This window comes from Rhincodon typus, chromosome 12 (assembly GCF_021869965.1).
Source record: "Rhincodon typus isolate 14 chromosome 12, sRhiTyp1.1, whole genome shotgun sequence".
NCBI classification, from domain to species: Eukaryota; Metazoa; Chordata; class Chondrichthyes; order Orectolobiformes; family Rhincodontidae; genus Rhincodon; species Rhincodon typus.
This window is the reverse complement of record NC_063343.1, coordinates 73,763,524-73,785,568: the sequence shown is the minus strand read 5'-3', so window position 1 is coordinate 73,785,568 and position 22,045 is coordinate 73,763,524. Positions and strand designations below refer to the sequence as shown.

The following is a 22,045-nucleotide window of genomic DNA, read 5'->3' as shown; positions in this document are numbered from 1 at the left end:
TAAGCTGCCAGTCCTGTGCTTCCCTTAGCCATGCTTCATTAATGGCTATAATATGCCAGCCCCACATACCTATCCACACCCTGAGTTCATTGGCCTTACCTGTCAGCCCTCTTGCATTGAAATAGATGCAATTTTATCCAACAGGTATTCCTCACTCACTGTCCTGTTCCAGCCTGATCTGTATCTTCAACTTGCTATTTCCAATTACTGTATTTCCTTTCAGCCTCACACTTACCTTCCTGTTGTTGAGGATCCCACCCCCATTGGTGCAGATGAGTTGGACGGAAGGGCCTACTTCTATGCTGTATAACTCCATGACTCTATGTGGTCCCACTTGCACCTTGTGCAGTTGCAGTGAGACTTCCCTACTCTCATACTCCAATCTTCTTGAAATAAGGGCCAACATTCCGTTAGCCTTCTTGATTACCCACTGCACCTGTGTGCTAGTTTTCCATGTTTCATGCACAAGTTCCCCCAAATTCCTCAGTGTTGCAGTTTTCTGCAGTTTTTCTCCATTTAAATAATATTCTGTTCTTTTGTTCTCCTTTCCGAAATGAACAACTTCCAAATTTCCCACATTATGCTTCATTTGCTAACTTCTTGCCGACTTACTTAATCTATCTGTATCTCTCCGTGATCTGTTTGTATCTGTCTTGCAACTTGCTTTTCCATTTATTTTTGTGTCTGCAAATAGGAACATAGAAACATATGCACATATAAATGTTTGCACATATGAACAAGCTTACATGTGAACATACAAACAGATGAACATAAAATACATGAAAGTACAACATATAAGCAAGCATCCAAACATATGTGTTCAGTGGCATTACCCAGGGATCAGTGCTTATTTTTTGTGATTGATGTAAATGATTGTTTTTATATTTGTATGTTTGCACTTTGTATATTTGTGTGTTTATCTGATTGTATGTTCCTATGTTTGTATGTTTTTATGTTTGCAGTTTTGTATGCTTTACGTGTATATGTTCATATGTATATGTGCTTTGCGGTGTGCGTTTTGTGTTTTTTTTCTTTATTCATTCACGGGATGAGGGCATCGCTGGCTAGGCAGCATTTATTGCCCATCCCTAATTGCCCAGAGGGCAGTTAAGAGTCAACCAAATTGCTATGGACCTGGAGTCACATGTAGGCCAGACTAGGTAAGGATGGCAGTTTCCTTCCCTAAAAGACATTAGTGAACCAGATGGGTTTTTTTTTCCGTCAATCAGGATTCATGGTCATTATTAGATTCTTAATTGTATGCTCATATATTCATATGTTTGTATGTTTAGATATATGTGCATATGTTTATTGAAGTGTTCATATGTTCTTATGTTTGTACATTTGTATGTCCATATATTTGCACGTATGCATGTTCAAATGTTCATACTGCCACCAGCAATACATAAGCTGTGGGTGAAATCATGCTAACATGTAATGGAGGCAGTGCATGATGATTGGGCAAGGACAACCTTTCCTGTTCAAAGATACAATGAATGTAATATGAAAATAGACATGAATTTTGGTTATTTATCAGCACTATCACCCTGGGTTGTGTATTTTTATTGTCAATGTCTCTGTATTTTCTTAGCACTGGATTATCATTTCTAATATCACAACTACTTTACAGGTTTCACCTACAATGACATCGGAGGAACTGACAAATCAGGTGCTAGATCTGAAGAACATATCAACTGGAGAAAAGGAGGTCTGGGTTACCTTTGAAGCCATTGAAAATGGTGAACTGGGTGAGTGTGTGAATTTTATTCAAAGGGTGAATTGGTAAAGGATTTCGTAAAACATGGGCTTCACCTCATAATGATGGGTTCCTGCTGCCTTGATGTACTTTCCTATGTTGGTTTGTGGGGATTATACAAATGCAGTAGGTTTGCTAGATGATTCAACATTTTCCTGATCTTCACAGAACGCCCACTCCACCCAAAGGAAAAGGTCCTGGAGCAAGCTCTCCAATGGTGTAAGTTATCAGAGCCCAGCTCAGCCTATCTGGTTGTCAAAAAGCTCCCTGCAGGAGAAGGAGGAAATCTTTATTCAGGTAAAGATTCATTTATCATGAACATCATCAATATACAGGTCATAATCTGCACAATAGTGAAGAAAGAGCAAATTTAGGGGCTTTACTTGAATAGCAGAACAGGCCCAAGGGGCTGAATGGCCTATTCTATTTGTACATTCCTTTATGATCTTTTTAACAGCAGAATCCAAAATCTCTCCAAATGAGCTACTTGTATCTATATGCATCTTAGTGAGAACAAAGCTGATGGGGTGAATTCAACTTTAGCAGGAGTGCTAAACCAAAATGCAAAAATTAACAAAGTGTATGATAATTAAGCAATCCATTATTATTTCCACTGAAGATGAATATCACTTTGATTGTAGGTAGTATAGGATTTTGTTCCATTCATTTTAAATTTCATTGGTAAGCAAATATCATGCACTAATCATTCCTGTTAAATGTGTTCATGTGCACTTCATTACTGTTTGGAACTCATCTACAAACATAAGAGCAAATAAAATCATAAGCTGAAGAAGAGGTATGCCATTCAACCCGTCCAGCCTGCTCTGACATTTAACAAGATCACAGCTGGTCTAATTGTAGCCAAAACTCCTTATTCTTGCCTATCCAGCTAAGTTTTGGCTCCTTTGTTAGTCTACCTTTGCCTGAAAAATATTCAGTGACTGTTCCTTAAAAGTTTCATGGAAGACATTTCCAAAGATTCATTACTCTCTGAGAAAAAAAAATTTCCTCAATTGCTATTAATTCTGCTCTGATAGATATAACTTTCACATGATTGACAGCATCTGCTACACCCTGAAGAAGACTGAAAATTGAATTTACCGTTTAAATTTATTTGCATGATAAAATAACCCAGAGAGGTAGCAGTTGCATCTGTTTGGAATTTGTACCAATTGTTATTGCCTGCTACATGCATTTCTGAAATCTCTCTAAGAGTTGAAATACCATCAGGAGTCATAGGATTAAGCTTTCAGAGCTGGAGGGCAGGAGAAGCTCATATTTAGTGTGTATAGATGAAACTGTAAATAAAGAATTCTTCCAGAAAGTTCCATGGATCCCAGCAGTATCACTTTTGTAGTCTAGAGTTAGATATGAAACACACAACAAAGAATGGTAACAATGGAAAATCAATATTGAAATCAGCAACTGAAGTAACTCATGCTCAGTAAGAAAGATACATTTTTTCTGAAGACTCATTAGGATTTGGGGGCAATGAGGGACCAGCAGAAATCTGAGAAATAAACTTAGTGAGTAGACCAGAGTTAGCCATGACCTAAAACACATGCACCAGAACAGATACAGTGGCAGGGAGTTGCATATAGTCACTTTTCAATCAACTTGTTTAGAGATGTTATGTTATGACACACCCCTGGAGCAGACGGAACCGGTTCAGGCTCAGAGCCAGGCACACTACCATATCACCACAAGACCCCTCAACTTATACATTGACAGAGTTGGAGGCAGAATTGATTCTCAAGTGCAGCAGGCTTGGAGCAGCAGATATGATAACCCAATGTGTTAGGCTCCAGCCTGAGGAGGAATACACTGCTTCTTTATGCACATGCCTCCTTAGCTGGCCGTGATAAGGTTAAGTTAAAAACAACCCCTTTCCTTGTAGATATCTTTCCCCCAGACTCTTAACATAAACACAATCCTAAATTTTGATTATCTGCTACTCATCATATCCTGTTTGCTTGAGTTTGCCAACAAACCACCTAGAGCTGCTCTATTTTTTTCCTATTCACACCTATCACTACTGCCCATTTTGCATTTTAATAGCTCCTTTACTACCATCAGCACTCCCTTTGTCTTTTTCTCTGGGCACACTCACCCATCTGTTCTATTTGCTGCTCTGTTTATTTCATCATCAGCATAATAACCATCATTTTCCAGCCCTGATCAGTTCTGGAGAAGATTCATTAGACTTGAAATGTTAACTTTGTTTCATTCTCCACTGATGGTGCCAGACTTGTGCAGTTTCTCCAGCACTTTCTGTTTTTATTTCAGATCTCCCACATCCACAGTATTTTACCTTTATCTAACCTTACTTTTGTGTTCAATTACTTTCAAAATAAAGGATGACATTCCTGACAGCATCCAGGCTAAAGCAACCCACTTCATTGACACCCCATCTGACACTTTCCACATCCACTCCATTCAGCACTAAGACACAACATCACCAGTGTGTACCATTTACATGACATAATGCAACAAATCATTAAGGCTCCTCTGACAGCACCTTCCAAATTCACAACCTAGAAATACAAGGACAGCTGAAACATAGGAACACAACCACCTGAAAGTTTCCTTCCAACTCACACACCATCCTGATTTGGACTGAAGTTGCCATTCCTTCACTGTCACTTCCACTTTCTCTCAGTCATTCAGTGACAGGCAATAAATGTTGGCTCAGCCAGCAATGCCCACATCCCATGAATGAATAGCTTTTAAAAACCCACAGTAACAATGTCAATGATTGGGCACAGAAAGCTGGAAGCGAGCAGAAACTCTCGACTCATGTGAAGACAGTGTTTTGCGATGAAATTATAAATAACGCGTTCTTCCAGCAAATTCCATTAATCTAACATCGTCACTTTGTGAGATTAAAAAGAAGTGTGAGAAATACTTGTATCTTTTGGATAATAAGAAAGTGGACATTACTAGGTTGAAAGTGGATTTATCATGTGTGATTTCTTGGAAACAATAAGTTTAAAGCTCAAGGAGAAGGTGGTTTATCCACTATCAATTCAAGTGATTTTAGCAAGCTTTTTAAGAAGAGATGAGCAAGTTTCTGGCTTAACTGATGGAAAACAGGCTTGAAAAAATCTTTCAAGTCTGTGCTAAATATTGCCCAGAAACGGCCTCTAAATTAAAGTTGCTTTTACGGTGCAAACCTTAATGTGGCCGTTATGGAGAGACTTGCAAAGAAAGGCAGTTCTATCTCTCTCACTTTCTCTGTATCAGTAAGATACAAATCCTTAAAGCAAAACCAGCTAAAAACTATTTCCTTTAGGGTGAAATAATTGGAAAAATCCTGATAAAATTTCACATACCAGAAGCCCCTGTTTTGATACTTGCTAAAACAATGTTCTTATTAAAATGAGGTTTTTTTTGAGTTTATTGAAGAAACTTAGTGAAAGTTCACTTTTGTTCAATATAAAGAAAAACAAATTGATCATTTTGGTGATTAAATTAAAATATTTACATTTTGGTCCATCTTGTGGGGCTCGATTTCCAGTGCACTTCTCCAATCAGTTGTTATAGGAATTAGATCCCAAACACACAACAAAGCACTGTCTTTCATAATTTGGTGATTAAATTTAATATCAGAACACAATTATTGTATGAGGAACTCTTTGTCTGTTTTATTCTTTTTTCAATATTTTTAAAGCAATTAAAAGTGAAACTCCAAAGTCCGGGATGTTGAAGTGTCGAGAGGAGCCACCAAAACTTCTGTCTGGAAACAAATTCCAGGAGCGGTATTTTGTTTTGCGAGACCGTAAGCTGCTTCTTTTTAAGGATAAAAAGGTAAGTTATTGAGCCTACTTTTTGACCTACACAAATAATAACACTTCAGTCTTATTATTACACAAAACCTGTGATGGGAGTAATATCAAGCGATGTCAATCATTTTGCTTATTGTGTTTATCTGGAGGAGGAATATCAGGAATCATCTAAATCCTCAACTCAAGGTTCATCTGAAAGCTCTATATATTTACCAGATCTCATTTCGCTGGGCAATTGATTGATGCTGAATCTGCTTAAGACTGGCCCCTAACCAAGTTATTCCTGGCTATAACACTGGCATCTACCTAGCAAAATGGTAAATCACCCAATATGTTCTGTGCACAGAAAGCAGGACAATCCAACTGAGCCAATTCCTGCCTAATTAGTCTACTCTTGACCATCAGCAAAATGATGGAAGGAGTCATTAACAATGCTATTGAATGGTGCTGGCGAAGGAATTATCTATTCACTCATGCTCAGTTCAGATTTCACCAAGCAATTCAGTTCCTTTTTTGAAATTCATTTGTGGGATGTGGGCATCACTGGCTGGCCCAGCATTTATTGCCTGTCCATAGCTGCCCTTGAGAAGGTGCTAGTGAGTTGCCACCTTGAACTGCTGCAGTCAATGTGCTGTCGATAGATCCACAAAGCCCTTAGGGAGGGAATTCTCGGAGTTTGACCGAGTGACTGTGAAGGAATAGTGATATATTTCCAAGTCAGTATGGTGAGTAGCTTGGCGGGGTGCTTGGAGGTGGTGGTGCTCCCATTTATCTGGTGCTTTGTTCATCTAAATGAAAGTGATATGGGTTTGGAAGGTGCTATCTAAGGATCTTTGACAAATTTTTGCAGTGCGTCTTATAGATAATACATAAAATTGCTACTGAGCATTAGTGGTAGATGGAGTGAATGCTTACGGATATGGTACCAGTCAAGCGGCTGCTTTATCCTGGATGGTGTCAAGCTTCTTGAGTGTTGTTGGGGCTGCACTCATCCAGGCAAGTGGGGAGCATTCCATCTCACTCCTGATATGTACGTAGTAGATAATGTATAGGCTTTGGAGAGCTAGGTGTGATTTACTTGCTCAGTATTTCTAGCCTCTGACCTGCTGTTATGGCCACTGTGTTTATGTGGTGAGTCCAGTTGAGTTTCTTGTCAATGACAACTTCCAGGATGTTGATAGTGGGGAATTCAGTGATAGTAACATCATTGAAGGTCAAGGGACAGTGTTTAGATTGTCTCTTATTGGTGATGGTCGTAACCTGGGATTTGTGCAGCACAAATGTTACTTGCCACTTAGAGTCAAAGAGTCATAGAGTAATACAACATGGAAACAGGCCCTTTGGCACAAACTGGTCCATGCTGACCACGGTGCCCACTCAGCTAGTTCCAATTGCCTGCACATTGTCTGTATCCCGCGAAATCCTTTGTATCCATGTACCTGTCCAAATGTTTTTTAAATGTTGCTATTGTACCTGCCTCAACCATTTTCTTTGGTAGCCCGTTCCATATATGCACCACTCTCTGTGTGAAGAAGTTGCCCCTCAGGTCCTTCTTAAATCTTTCCCCGATTAGAACAAAGAACAAAGAAAATTACTGCACAGGAACAGGCCCTTCGGCCCTCCAAGCCTGCGCCGATCCTGATCCTCTATCTAAACCTGTCGCCTATTTTCCAAGGATCTGTAACCCTCTGCTCCTGCCCATTCATGTATCTGTCTAGATACATCTTAAATGACGCTATCGTGCCCGCCCCTACCACCTCCGCTGGCAACGTGTTCCAGGCACCCACCACCCTCTGCGTAAAGAACTTTCCACGCATATTTCTCTTAAACTTTTCCCCTCTCGCCTTGAAATCGTGACCCCTAGTTATTGAGTCCCCCACTCTGGGAAAAAACTTCTTGCTATCCACTCTGTCTATACCTCTCATGATTTTGTAGACTTTAATCAGGTCCCCCCTCAACCTCCGTCTTTCTAATGTAAATAATCCTAATCTACTCAACCTCTCTTCATAGCTAGTGCACTCCATACCAGTCAACCTCCTGGTGAACCTCCTCTGCACCCTCTCCAAAGCATCCACATCCTTTTGGTAATGTGGCAACCAGAACTGTACTCTGTATTCCAAATGTGGTCGAACCAAAGTCCTATACAACTGTAACATGACCTGCCAACTCTTGTACTCAATACCCCGTCCGATGAATGAAAGCATGCCGTATGCCTTCTTGACCACTCTATTGACCTGCGTTGCCACGTTCAAGGTACAATGGATCTGAACACCCAGATCTCTCTGTGCATCAATTTTCCCCAGGGCTTTTCCAATTACTGTATAGTTCGCTCTTGAATTGGATCTTCCAAAACGCATCACCTCGCATTTGCCTGGATTGAACTCCATCTGCCATTTCTCCACCCAACTCTCCAATCTATCTATATTCTGTTGCATTCTCCAACAGTCCCCTTCACTATCTGCTACTCCACCAATCTTAGTGTCATCTGCAAACTTGCTAATCAGACCATCTATACCTTCCTCCAGATCATTTATGTATATCACAAACAACAGTGGTCCCAACATGGATCCCTGTGGAACACCACTGGTCACAGTTCTCCATTTTGAGAAACTCCCTTCCATTACAATTTTCTGTCTCCTGTTGCCCAGCCAGTTCTCTATCCATCTAGCTAGTACACCCTGGACCCCATGCCACTTCACTTTCTCCATCAGCCTACCATGGGGAACCTTATCAAACGCCTTACTGAAGTCCATGTATATGACATCCACAGCCCTTCCCTCATCTATCAACTTTGTCACTTCCTCAAAGAATTCTATCAAGTTGGTAAGACATGACCTTCCCTGCACAAAACCATGCTGCCTATCACTAATGAGCCCATTTTCTTCGAAATGAAAATAGATCCTATCCCTCAGTATCTTCTCCAGCAGCTTCCCCACCACTGACGTCAGGCTCATCGGTCTATAATTACCTGGATTATCCTTGCTACCCTTCTTAAACAAGGGGACAACATTAGCAATTCTCCAGTCCTCCAGGACCTCACCCTTGCTCAAGGATGCTGCAAAGATATCTGTTAAGGCCCCAGCTATTTCCTCTCTCGCTTTCCTCAGTAACCTGGGATAGATCCTATCCGGACCTGGGGACTTGTCCACCCTAATGCCTTTTAGAATACCCAACACTTCCCCCCTCCTTATGCCGACTTGACCTAGAGTAATCAAACATCTATCCTTAACCTCAACATCCGTCATGTCCCTCTCCTCAGTGAATACCAACGCAAAGTACTCATTAAGAATCTCACTCATTTTCTCTGACTCCTCACATAACTTCCCTCCTTTGTCCTTAAGTGGGCCAACCCTTTCTCTAGCTACCCTCTTGCTCCTTATGTATGAATAAAAGGCTTTGGGATTTTGCTTAACTCTGTTTGCTAAAGATATTTCATGACCCCTTTAAGCCCTGTTATTTCCTCGTTTCAGATTGGTCCTACTTTCCCGATATTCTTCCAAAACTTCGTCTGCTTTCGGTCGCCTAGACCTTATGTATGCTTCCTTTTTCCTCTTTGCTAGTCTCACAATTTCACCTGTCATCCATGGTTCCCTAATCTTGCCCTTTCTATCCCTCATTTTCATAAGGACATGTCTGTCCTGCACTGTAATCAACCTCTATTTAAAAGCCACCCACATATCAAATGTGGATTTACCCTCAAACAGCTGCTCCCAATCCACATTCCCCAGCTCCTGCCGAATTTTGCTATAGCTGGCCTTCCCCCAATTTAGCACTCTTCCTTTAGGACTACTCTCGTCTTTGTCCATCAGTATTCTAAAACTTATGGAATTGTGATCACTATTCCCAAAGTAATCCCCTACTGAAACTTCAACCACCTGGCCGGGCTTATTCCCCAACACCAGGTCCAGTATGGCCCCTTCCTGAGTTGGACTATTTACATACTGCTCCAGAAAACCCTCCTGGATGTTCTTTACAAATTCTGCTCCATCTAAACCCCTAACACTAAGTGAATCCCAGTCAATGTTGGGAAAATTAAAATCTCCCATCACCGCCACCCTGTTGCTCCTACATCTTTCCGTAATCTGTCTACATATGTGTGCCTCTATCTCATGCTCACTGTTGAGCAGCCTGTAGTACAACCCCAATATTGTTACCGCACCCTGAACTCTGCCCATATTGCCTCACTGCTCGAGTCCTCCATAGTGCCCTCCTTCAGCACAGCTGTGATATCCTCTTTGACCAGTAATGCAACTCCTCCACCCCTTTTACCTCCCTCTCTATCCCGCCTGAAGCATCTATATCCTGGGATATTTAGTTGCCAACCTTGCCCTTCCGTCAACCAAGTCTCAGTAATAGCAATAACATCATACTCCCAGGTACTAATCCAAGCCCTAAGCTCATCTGCCTTACCTACTACACTTCTTGCATTAAAACAAATGCACCTCAGACCACCTGTCCCTTTGCGTTCATCATCTGCTCTCTGCCTACTCTTCCCCTTAGTCACACTGACTTCATTATCTAGTTCCTTACAGGTTTAAGTTACTACCTCTTTACTGTCCACTAACCTCCTCATTTGGTTCCCATTCCCCTGCCACATTAGTTTAAACCCTCCCCAACAGCGTTACCAAAAGCAGCCCCTAGGACATTGGTTCCAGTCCTGTCCAGGTATAGACCGTCCGATTTGTAATAATCCCACCTCCCCCAGAACCGGTCCCAATGTCCCAAAAATCTGAACCCCTCCCTCCTGCACCATCTCTCAAGCCATTCATTTATCCTGCCTATTCTTTCATTTCTCCTCTGACTAGCACGTGGCACTGGTAGCAATCCTGAGATTACTACCTCTGAGATCCTACTTCTTAACTTGGTTCCTAACTCCCTAAATTCTGCTTGTAGGACCTCATCCTGTTTTTTACCTATATCATTGGTGCCTATATGCACCATGACAGCTGGCTGTTCACCCTCCCCCTTCAGAATGTCCTGCAGTCGATCTGAGACATCCCTGACCTGTGCAGCTGGGAGGCAACATACCATTCGGGAGTCTCGTTTTCGACCACAGAACAGCCTATCTACTCCCCTTACAATCGAATCCCCTATGACTATAGCCCTTCCACTCCTTTTCCCACCCTTCTGTACAGCAGAGCCAGCCACAGTGCCGTGAACCTGGCTACTGCTGCCTTCCCCTGGTGAGCCATCTCCCACAACAGTATCCAAAACGGTATACCTGTTTTGGAGGGAGATGACTGCAGGGGACACCTGCACTGCCTTCCTGCTTTTTCTCTGCCTTTTGGTCACTCATTCCCTTCCTCCCTCAGCAATCCTAATCTGCGGTGTGACCAATTTGCTGAATGTGCTATCCACGACTTCCTCAGCATCGCGGATGCTCCAAAGTGAGTCCATCCACAGCTCCAGAGCCGTCATGCGGTCTAACAAGAGCTGCAGCTGGACCCGCTTCCTGCACGTGTAGGAGTCAGGGACATCAGCCGCGTCCCTGAGCTCCCACATTGAGCAACAGGAGCATAACACGGGTCTGGGTCTCCTGCCATTTTCACTCCTAAGCTTAACGTAGTCCTGCTATCATATCAAATACTAGGTAAATGAAATGAAAAAAAAGATTGTGCCAAATCACTCTACTTGCCAGCAACCGATAAAAGAAAAAGAAAAAGGAAAAGAAAAACACTTACCTTATCAACACACCAGAGTCTTTTTTTTGGTCAGAGAAGGAGGGCGGGTGGGAGACACTGCATGTGTAGTGTCTCAGGTTTAGCCACTGCCCAAATATATCAGTTCACTCACCTTTTGAGAGCGCAATTCGACTGCTCCCACTCAGCTCCGCTCCCTAAATTACCTTAAACCTATGACCTGTAGTTTTCAACTCCCCATCCCTGGGAACAACACTATATGCATTCAACCTATCTATGCCTCTCATGATTTTATACATCTCAATAAGGTCACCCTTCATTCTTCTATGTTCCAAGGAATAAAGTCCTATCCTGTCCAACCTCTCCTCATAACTCAGGTCTACTATTCCTGGCAACATCCTCGTAAATCATCTTTGCACACTTTCCAGTTTAACTATGCCTTTCCTATAACAGGGTGACCAAAACTGTATACAATATTCCAAGTGCAGTCTCACCAATGACTTATACAACTGTAACACGATGTCCCAAAAGAGTGTCCTTCATGGTAAACTCAGCCAGTGTGGGAATTGAACCCATGCTGTTGGCATCACTAACCAGCTCTCCAGCCAACCAATCTAACCAACACTTTTCAGTTCAAGCCTGGATATTGTCCAGATCTTGTTGTGTTTGAAAATGGGCTGCTTCAGTATATGAAGAGTTACAAATATTGCTGAAAAGTGCCGAAGATCGCCACTTCTGACCTTATGATGAAGGAAAGGTCATTCAGGAAGCAGGTGAAGATAGTAGGGCCTAGGATACTACATTTGAGGAACTCCTGTAGAGATGTCCTAGTGCTGAGATGACTGACCTCCAACAACCTCAAACATCTGCAATGTACCAGGTATGACTCCAATCAGCGGCAAGTTTGCCCCCGATACCCATTGATTCCAGTTTTGCTCGCGCTCCTTGATGCCACACTTGGTCAAGTGCAGTCTTGATGTCAAGGGCTGTCACTCTCACCTCTCCTCCGTAATTCAGCTCTTTTGCCCATGTTTGAACCAAGGCTGTAATGAGATCAGGAGCTGAGTGGCCCTGGCAGAATCCAAACTGGGTGTCACTGAGCAGATTATTGCTGAGCAGATGCTGCTTGAAAGTACTGTTGATGATACCTTCTATCATCTTACTGATGATCGTTAGTAGGCTGATGAGGTGGTAATTGGCTGGGTTGGATTTTTTCTCTTTTTAAGTACAGGACATACCTGGGCAATTTTCCACATTGTTGGGTAGATACCAGCATTGTAACTGTACTGGAACAGCTTGGCTAAGGGAGTGGCACGTTCTGGAGCACAAGTCTTCAGTACTATTGCCAGAACATTGTCAAACCCCATATCCTTTGCAGTACCTATTGCCTTCAACTATTTCTTGATATCACTTGAGCAAATTGAATTGGCTGAAGACTGGTATCTGTAATGCTGGGGACTTCTAGAGAAAGCTGAGATGGATCTGCCTGAAGGTTGCTGTGATTGCTTCAGCGTTATTTTTGTACTGACTATTGGGCTCTTCCATCATTGAGGATGGGGATATGTATGAAGTATCTTCCTCCAGTGAGTTGTTTAATTCTCCACCATCATTCATGGCTGGATGTGGCAGGACTACAGAGCTTAGATCTGATCCATTGGTCGTAGGATGTCTTAGTTCTGTCTATAATTGCTGCTTATACTGTTCAGCATGCAAGTAGTCCTGTTTGTAACTTCACCAGGTTAACATCTCATTTTTTGGAATGAGGATTTTTTTTCTGAAGGGTCCAGACCCGAAACGTCAGTTTTCCTGCTCCTCTGGTGCTGCTTGGCCTGCTGTGTTCATCCAGCTCTACACCTTGTTATCTCATTTTTTGGAATGTCTGGTTCTGTTCCTGGCATGCCTTCCTGCATACTCCGTGGAATCATGGTTTATCCTCTTGCTTGATGATAATGGTTAAGGAGCGAATATACTGGGCCATGAGATTGCACATTGTGTTGGAGTACAGTTTTGCTGCTGTTGATGGCCCACAGTGCCTCACGGATGCCCAGTCTTGAGTTGCTAGATCTGTTCGAATTCTGTCCCATTTAGCACAGTGATAGCATCAGACAACAATGTGAAGGCAAGACTTCATCTCCAGAAAGACTGCACATTGGTCACTCTTACCAGTACTGTCATGGACAGGTGCATCTGCATCCAGCAGATTAGTGAGGATGAGGTCAAGTACATATTTCCCTTTTTTTGGTTCCCTCAACACCTGCTACAGTCCCAATCTAGCAGCTACGTCCTTCAGGACTTGACCAGCTCAATCGGTAGTACTACTGCCGAGCCACTCTTGATAGTGGACAATGAAATCACCCACCCAGAGTACATTTTGTGCCCTCGCCATCCTCAAGTGCTTCTTCCAAGTTTTGTTCGACATGGAGCAATACTGATTCATCAGCTGAGGGAGAACAGCACATGATAATCAGCAGGAGGTTTCTTTGCCCATATTTAACTGAAGTTATGAAACCTCAAGGGGTCCAGACCTAATATTGAGGACTCCCAGGGCAACTCTGTCCATCTATATAGCACTGTGCTGCCACCAATAGTGGATTTGTCCAGCCACTGGACAGGACATTTCCAGGAATAGTGATAGTGATGTCTTGTACATTGTGTGTAAGGTATGATTCCACGAGGAAAACTATGCCAGGATATTGCTTGACAAATCTGTGAGACAGCTTTCCCAATTTTGACACTCACCCCCAGATGTTAGCAAAGATTTGTTCTAGGACATCTCAGTTCCTCAGGGTAGTGTCCAATGCTCAACTTTGTCATCCTGATTAAGTTTGCATCTGTTTTGCCTGAATGATTCTGTGGCTGGCTTAAAGAAGGAGGCTAGCATTTATTTGATGATCCTCCCATTAAATCCAGTTGACGAGGAGAAGCTATTGCTCGTGGAATTTCTTTAAAGATCTTATGTATCCCTGATGCACAGCTCAGGTCTCCCTACAGTACAGCAGTGTGATGTCAACAACTATTCTTTACACTCAGGTCCAGTCTTTCCATGGCTGAAACTGTGTTGTGGCAAAAATGATGGAGGTGGCCGGATATTGCAAATTCTGCACCCAAACACAACATTTCAATAATTCATGCAAGTTGAATTGGGCTCAGGCTGGGTTTTGCACTTTACAGTCATAGCTGGCTGTGTAAATGACCAGGTGCTTCCACCGAAATGGGAGTTTAGAATTGCTATATCATGGAACACAGGGTTTACATGTAAGACAGAACTTTGTGAATTAGTTGGATAAACAGGCTATTGATTTGGAGAGGCAAGGTATCCCTCCTGTGATGGTCCTGAGATATTTTTGGAGAGGTGGAGATAGGTCTTGTACTCTTTGAGGGAAATGGGTCAGGAATCCTGAGAGGGAGCATCAGGAACCCTTTGAAATGTTGACATTCAGGAAGAATGTACCTAAAACAGTGCATAAACCCCTTGGAAGCTGTCACAAGCTAGTATTTTTTTTTAATGGAGTACTTTTCCCAGTGGAGATCAATCTGCAAAATAGAACCATAAGTGAAAGAAGGTTATTTGTTCTCTTGTCTGTGAGAGTGGTATCAGAACATAAGAACCAGGAACAGAAGGAGGCAATTAAGCCCCTTGAGCCTGCTTCACCATTTAATACAATCGTGGCTGATCTCAACTTTTCCACAACTCCACTTTCCTGCCCACTCTCCATAACCTTTAAACTCATTACAAAACAAAAATCTATCTCCTCCTTAAATTTATTCAATGTTCACTGCACTCTGGGATAATAAATTCCTCAGATTTACAACTCTTTCAGAAAAGTAATTCCTCCTCATATTTGTTAAATATTAGCTACCCCTTATCCTAAAACTTAGACTTCTTGTTCAAGATTGTACTATCTTCTCTATGTCAATCTCATTTAGCATCTTACATACCTCAATTAGATCTCATCTCATTTTTCTAAACTCTTGGGGTGGCATAGTGGGTCAGTGGTTAGCACTGTTGCCTCACAGTATCAGGGGCCTGGGTTCAATTCCACCCTCAGGCAACTGTCTGTGTAGAGTTCACATGTGCTCCCTGCATCTTGTGGGTTTCCTCCAGGCACTCTGTTATCCTGCCACAGTCCAAAGATGTGCATGTTAGGGTAGACTGTCCGTGCTAAACCACCCATAGTGTCCTAGGATGTGCAGACTAGATGGTTTAGCCATGGGAAATGCAGGATTATGAGAATGGTGGGGGGGTGTCTCAGTGGGCTGCCCTTTGGAGGGTTGGTGTGAACTCAAGTGACCTGCTTCCACACTTTTGCGATTCTAAAGTGTAAACTGCTCAAACATTTTTCATAAGCAAAATCACTCATCAGCATAGTTTTGTTTCAGGGAGATCATGCTGTTTAAATTTGATCAAATGCTTGAACGAGGTGACCGGGTGTATGGATGGGAGTAGTGCATTTGTTGTAGTTTGCATGGATTTTAGCAAAGCCTTTGACAAAGTCCCACAAGGGAGACTGATAACAAAGGTAAAAGTTCATTGGATTCAAGGAAACTTAGCAAGTTAGATCCAAAATTAGTTTAGTGATGGTAGAAGGCTGTTTGCATGATGGGAGGCTTGTGAGCAGAGGCAGACCACCAGGATCAGTGCTAGGTCCCTTATTGTTCAATATAAACAATATAGAAGAAAATGTGAGAGTGATAATTAATACGAAGATTTGCTGGGTGGTTAACAGTAAGAAAGAAGGTCCAAGGTACAGGAAGATATAGATGAATTGGTCAGATGGGCAGATCAGTGGCAGGTAGAATTTAAACCTGATAAGTGTGAGATGATGCATTTTAGAAGATGGAACGAGACGAGGGAGTACTCAATGAATGGCAGGATACTAGGAAGCTCAGAGGGATCTTGGGGAACTTGTCCACAGATTCCCGAAGGCACGGGACAGGTCAGTAGTGTAGTTAAGAAGGCATATGTGGCATTTGCGTTTATCAGATAGCATAGAATAGAATAGAATATCCTTTATTGTCACGTACTCAAGTACAGAAGTACAAGAAGTACAAGTGGAAAGTTTTACAATGTCGCCGTCTCAAATACAAAGTAACTGGGTACAAAATTTAGATACAAAAGAGGAATAAAATGAAAAGTAGTGGCATTACTTTACAGTGTTTAACAAATCAATTAGGAATGAGACATAGTTAAAGGATTGACATTAGTCAGATAAAAAAGTTTCAAGTAGATATTACATTGCAGTATCTTGGCACAGGGGCTTCCACGCATGGTCTGACCACCTGTGCCAGGCCCCAGTCCAACAATCATCCGTGCTCCGCTCCAAGCTCCCAGTCTGTTCCACACCGGTTCTCAGCTGCTCCAAGCTAAGTTTCTCCCAGGACAGCTTCCCCTGCTGGCTGCTGCTCCAGGACTGCTTCCTACACATTGGCATTGATTATAAGAGCAGGAAGGTTATGTTGGAGCTGTACAAAGCTCTGGTTAGGCCAAAGCCACAGTACTGTGTGCAATTCTGGTCTCTACATTATACGAAGGATATGGCTTCACTGGAGAGTTTGCAGAGGAGATTCACCCAGATATGTCCTGGGTCAGAACAGTTTAAATCTGAAGAGAGGCTGGATAAACTCAGGTTGTTTTGTTTGGAGCAGAGAAAGCTGAGAGGGAACCCAACAGAGGTGTATAAGATTATGAGCGACATGAACATGATGTTTAGAAATGATTAGCTGCTAGATGATTAGCTGTTCTTCTTAGCAGAAGGGATAATGACAAGGGACATAAATCTAAGGTGAAAGGCAGGAGGTTCAAAAAAGGATTTGAGGGAAAAAATCATGCAGCAGGTGGTGGGAATCTGGAATGCACTGCCAGGTGGAAATCTTACAACCTTTAAAGGGTAGTTGAAATGGCCTAGAGATTTTATCACTGGACTATTAATCCACAGACACAAAATGTTCTGCGGACATGCGTTCAAATTTCCAAAATGGCAGATGATGGAATTTGAATTCAATAAAAATCTGGAATTGGGAGGTTAATGATGATCATTGAAACCATGTTGATTGTCAGAAAAAATGCAGCTGATTTACTAATGTTCTGTAGGGAAGAAAACAGCCATCCTTACCTGGAATGGCCTAAATGTGACTCCAGACCCACAGCAATGTGGTTGACTCTCAAATGCCCTTTGGGCAATTAGGGATGGGAAATTAATACTGGCCTAGCCAGTGACACCCACATCCAGTGAATGAATGCAAAAAAGTACAATATAAGAATACAATACAAGTACAAATATGGGATAAATGCTGACCAGTGGAACCATTGTAGATTTTAAATAGTTTTTTTTATTGGTGCAGAGTTAATGAGATGCAGGTCCTCTTGTGTACTGTATGATTCTATGATTGTATGATATGAAGCCTGAAAACTATGAATTTTGATTTCCTTTATGCAACTGATTTTGACCTATCCCCATATTTAAACTGAGAATCTAAGTTATCAATACAGTAACAATCCCACAAAATGTTTAAAGAAACATTCCAAACAAGTTTGGGATTAAGATCTTGATTAATAAGAGCAGACTGAAAAAGGAAAATGATTGCCTTATAAGGTTCTCCTTTGCAGAGCTCCAAGCCTGAACGGGAGTGGTCTGTTCTCTCACTGAAAGTTTACCTGGGCATTAAGAAGAAGCTGAAAGCACCAACAATGCAGTAAGTGCATCACTAATGCTCATTCATAGGATTGTTACAACACGGGGGAGGCTGTTTGTCATCTTGGTTTCACCGGGGAAACTATGGGAGAAAATCACAAATGAAATCTCATTCATCAACTCAGTAACAATCAAAGACACAAACAAATGTGACAAGTTCAGTGCATAAAGATGCCACTCCAGCTGACCCATTCTAAGGTTAACTGTCTCAGCAATGGGTGCTGAAACTGACTTAAGATTCCTGATCGGGAAAGGGGCAGAGATGAGAGTTTAGTCAGAGTTCTGGTTCCTGATCACAACAGTGAACAATCAGGAGGTTACAGAGAAAAATGCAAAAGTATTTACAGGTGAAGCTGCTGAGAATGCATAATGTGCAAGAAAAGGTCTCCTTGAAAATGATGAGCCCCATGAAGAAGGGTCCCGACCCAAAATGTCAACTTTCCTGCTCCTCTGATTGCTGCCTGGCCTGCTGTGTTCCTCCATCTCCACACTCTGTTATCTATTGATTTTTGTGTTTTTTTTAGTACAGAATTAAAATTTTGGACTTTGTGTTTGTTGGAAATACTTCAGGTCCAGTGTAAACTGCTCTAAATCATAGGTTCCACTTGGATAGTACTATTCAAATTATGAATAGAAGTGAGAGGCTTGGGTCACATTTATAGAATCGTAGAATCAGACAGTTCAGAAGGGGCCCTTCAGCCCATTTAATCTGTATAACCAAAATGATACTAGTACCTACAGTAGTCCCACTTGCCTGTACTAGGTCCATAACCTTGAGAGTTATGACACTTCAAGTGCTCATGCAAGTACTTTTTCAAGATTGAGAGTTTTCCCACCTCAACTACCATCCCAGGCAGTACATTCCAGGCCCTCAGCAGCCTCTGGGTGAAAATGTTTTTTCCACAAATCCCCTCTAAACCTTCTCCCTTTCACTTTAAAATTATGTTCCCCTTATTTTTGACCCATCATCTAAGGGAAATGAGCAGGCGAAGTAGCATCAGAGGCGTAGGAAAGCTGACATTTCGGGCCTAGACCCTTCTTCAGAAGAAGGGTCTAGGCCCGAAACATCAGCTTTCCTGCTCCTCTGATGCTGCTTGGCCTGCTGTTTTCATCCAGCTCTACACCTTGTTATCTCAGATTCTCCAGCATCTGCAGTTCCTACTATATCTAAGGGAAATAACTGTTTTCTATTCACCCTGTCCATGTCTATCATAATCTTCTACACCTCAATCAGGTTCCCTCTCAGTTTTCTCTGCTGCAAAGAAAACAATCCAAGCTTATCCAGCTTCTCTTCAAAGTTGAAATGTTCCATCACAGGCAAAATCGTGGTGAATCTCCTCTGCAATCCCTCCAGTACAATCATATAGTTCCGATAGTATAGCAACCACAATTGCACACAGTACTCCAGGTGTGGACTAACCAAAGTTCTGCGCAGCTCCAACATAATCTCCCTCCTCTTATAATCTGTAGGCAGGGTGGCTCATATGCTTTCTTAACTATACTTTTAACCTGTCCTGCCACCTTCAGGGATGTTCGGAAAAACACCTTGGGATCCCTGTCTTACTCTGTGCTTCCTAGTGTCATTGAGTGCTTGCTTGTCTTTAAGAGCACATACTTTATTAAAACAACGGAGGAAAATTTAATGAACAAGAATTCCTGTTATTGAACATGTCACAGCACCCATGCAATTCAGTGTATTGCAAAAGATGCTCGTAACTTTTCAATTGTCATCCCTGTGTTTGACGAATTAACTCTATACACGTGCAACTACTTTGAATGGACATCCACAATGATGAAAAGCATAGATCCCATGAAAGTTGATGGGTAACTGAGTCCAAGGTTTACCTGGCCATTCCACGAATATGGGGGAGCTACTGGTGGTAATTTTTGTCCTTTTTGGCACTCTGAGAACTTCCTCACGAGCACAGCTATGTCAGCATCCAATCCTGGGAACCAGACATAACGTCCCATTAAGATTTTCATTTTGGAAACCCCTGGATGACCTTGATGAAGCTCAAACAGTATCTGGTGGTGACCTTTGCTCAAGACTCTTGTTCCCCATAGTAATATGCCGTCCTCTCTGGTGATCTGGTCTTGCTGAGTCCAGAAAGGTTTTAGTTCTTATTGTGATTCCCTTTTGCTTCCCCCATCATTACCAGCTGTTTTAGTTTTGACAGGATGGGATCTTTTCGTGTCCACAGTCTGATATTGTCAGCAGTGATCAGAAGGGTATCCAGAAAGTTTAAAACCAGAATGGGCTCTTCGAGTGGTGGCACCACCTTTGATGTATCTGCAGTCAGCTCAAGGCACCCACGTTTGCCACTTGGCCTCCTGGATGGAGTTCCAACTTGTAATTGTACGCACTCAGTAAGAGCCCACCACTGAATTCAATCTGAAGCAATGGGCAGCACTACCCTGTCCTCTTTAAGTCACTCTAGGAGGGGTTTGTGGTCTGTCCGTAAAGGCATTGGTGGAACTTCCCCACGACAAAGCTGACTGCCAAATCTTCCTTCTCTACCCAGCATATCTTCACTCAGCATCAGCCAAAGTGTGGGATGCATGTGCTTTTGGGTGTTCATCTCCACTGGGCTACTGGTGAGCCAACACTACCCTGATTGCATACAGGGAGGTATTGCATGTCAGCACCACATCTCACTTGGATTGTAGTGGGCTAAGAACTTAAGACAACGATAGCTGCTTCTTCACTTTCCTAAAGGCCACATCTTGGCTACAAAACCATTTCTGAGGCTGACCCTTTTTCAATAGCAAATGTAAGGGTTACATATGAATTTTCCATAATAATTCACCAACCCAGGGAACGATCTAAACTCCAGTTCAGATGTGGAAGCTGAGGCACCTTTGCTTGCCCTCAAAATATTTCCAAATGGTGTAATCCTGTCTTGTCTGTACCCCAAATAGGTCACTTGAAGTGCCTGGAACACACAACTTCCCTCCAAAGACTTAGTTCTTTAAGTGCTCTTTATTGGTCGTCCCAGCTATTAGCACGTCATCAGATAAACGGTAACCTGGGGGTAGGGCTTGTAAAATGTTCTCCACTGGAAAATGGCACAGGCTGATGATAACCCATAAGGCAGTCATGTATATTGTTACAAACCCTTATGGGTAATAGTTGTAGCAAAGTTCTGGGAATTTTCATCTAATTCCAATTGCAGCTACACATGGTTCATATACTGCTTTGCGAAGGACAGCCCCCAGACCCCACCAGTTTTGTATATAAGTCTTCTATGCAAGGGATTGGGTATTTATCCAGCTGCAAAAAGTGGTTTACCATTTCTATGAAATCCACACAAAGATGAACCAAGCTGCCAGGCTTCACAACTTGTAACACCGGTGCTACCCATTTCTGCAAACTGTCCAGTTTGGTGATTCTTTCACTTTCCAGCCTCCTGATTTCTGTCTTTACTTTTGCGCATAAAGCAAATGGCACTGGGCAGGCCTCGCAGAATCGTGGATTTGCTTCTTGGTCAACATGTAAGGTGGCTTTGGCCCTTTTGACAGCCCCTAGACCTTCCTGAAAAACTTCTCGGCATTTAATTAGATCTTCACTCAGGCAGCCATTTTCTAATTGGAAAATGTTGAGCCAATCAAAGCGAATTCTTTTCATCCAATTTTGCCCTATCAACCTTAGGCCCAAGCTTTTTACTACAATCACTGGTAACTGAACCAGCTGCTTCTCATAAGAGACCAGGATTGACGTAGGTGTTCCCCAGTATAGGTTCTCAGCTTGGCCAAGATCTTACACAAACTTAAAGGTTGGAGTCCAGAGTGAATTTTGGTAAAGACTGGTTACGTAACCAATGATATAGACATATAAGTATTAATCTCCAGTAGAAGTGGGTGACCATTTAACCAGACATTTATATTGATTGGTTCTGATTTGGATGTTGCTAAGTAATTTAACTGCTCCAAACCAGCCGTAGGTGAACTCTCCTGGATACTGGCCTATGTGTTCTCCTACTCAATTCAGGCCCCAGTGGGACTCTTGCTGTCTCGAGGCCGTGTACCTGCAGTAATGACAGTGACCTGCTGGCCCAGATCCCAAAGAAAATGTTAACCATTTGGCCAAGACTTGGCTTTGTTTTGAGGTTTTGCCGAGGGCTGTCCAAGAGTCCCTCTGTTCAGGCAATGTCCTGAGTGAGGCTGTGCAATTAC

The 22,045-nt window shown here is 42.4% G+C and overlaps 1 protein-coding gene across 2 annotated transcripts in view; it reads left to right on the top strand.

The window, feature by feature from the left end:
- Positions 1-1,630: 1,630 nt before the first annotated feature.
- Positions 1,631-22,045, top strand: part of LOC109919370 (arf-GAP with Rho-GAP domain, ANK repeat and PH domain-containing protein 3-like) — a 41,992-nt gene continuing 21,577 nt past the window's right edge. For both annotated transcript variants that reach the window (XM_048603704.1, XM_048603703.1), the window contains exons 1-4: positions 1,631-1,748; positions 1,925-2,053; positions 5,427-5,563; positions 17,788-17,873. In XM_048603704.1, the coding sequence (XP_048459661.1) occupies positions 1,643-1,748; positions 1,925-2,053; positions 5,427-5,563; positions 17,788-17,873 (458 nt within the window). In that variant the 5' untranslated portion in view covers positions 1,631-1,642. The remainder of the gene's footprint in view (positions 1,749-1,924; positions 2,054-5,426; positions 5,564-17,787; positions 17,874-22,045) is intronic.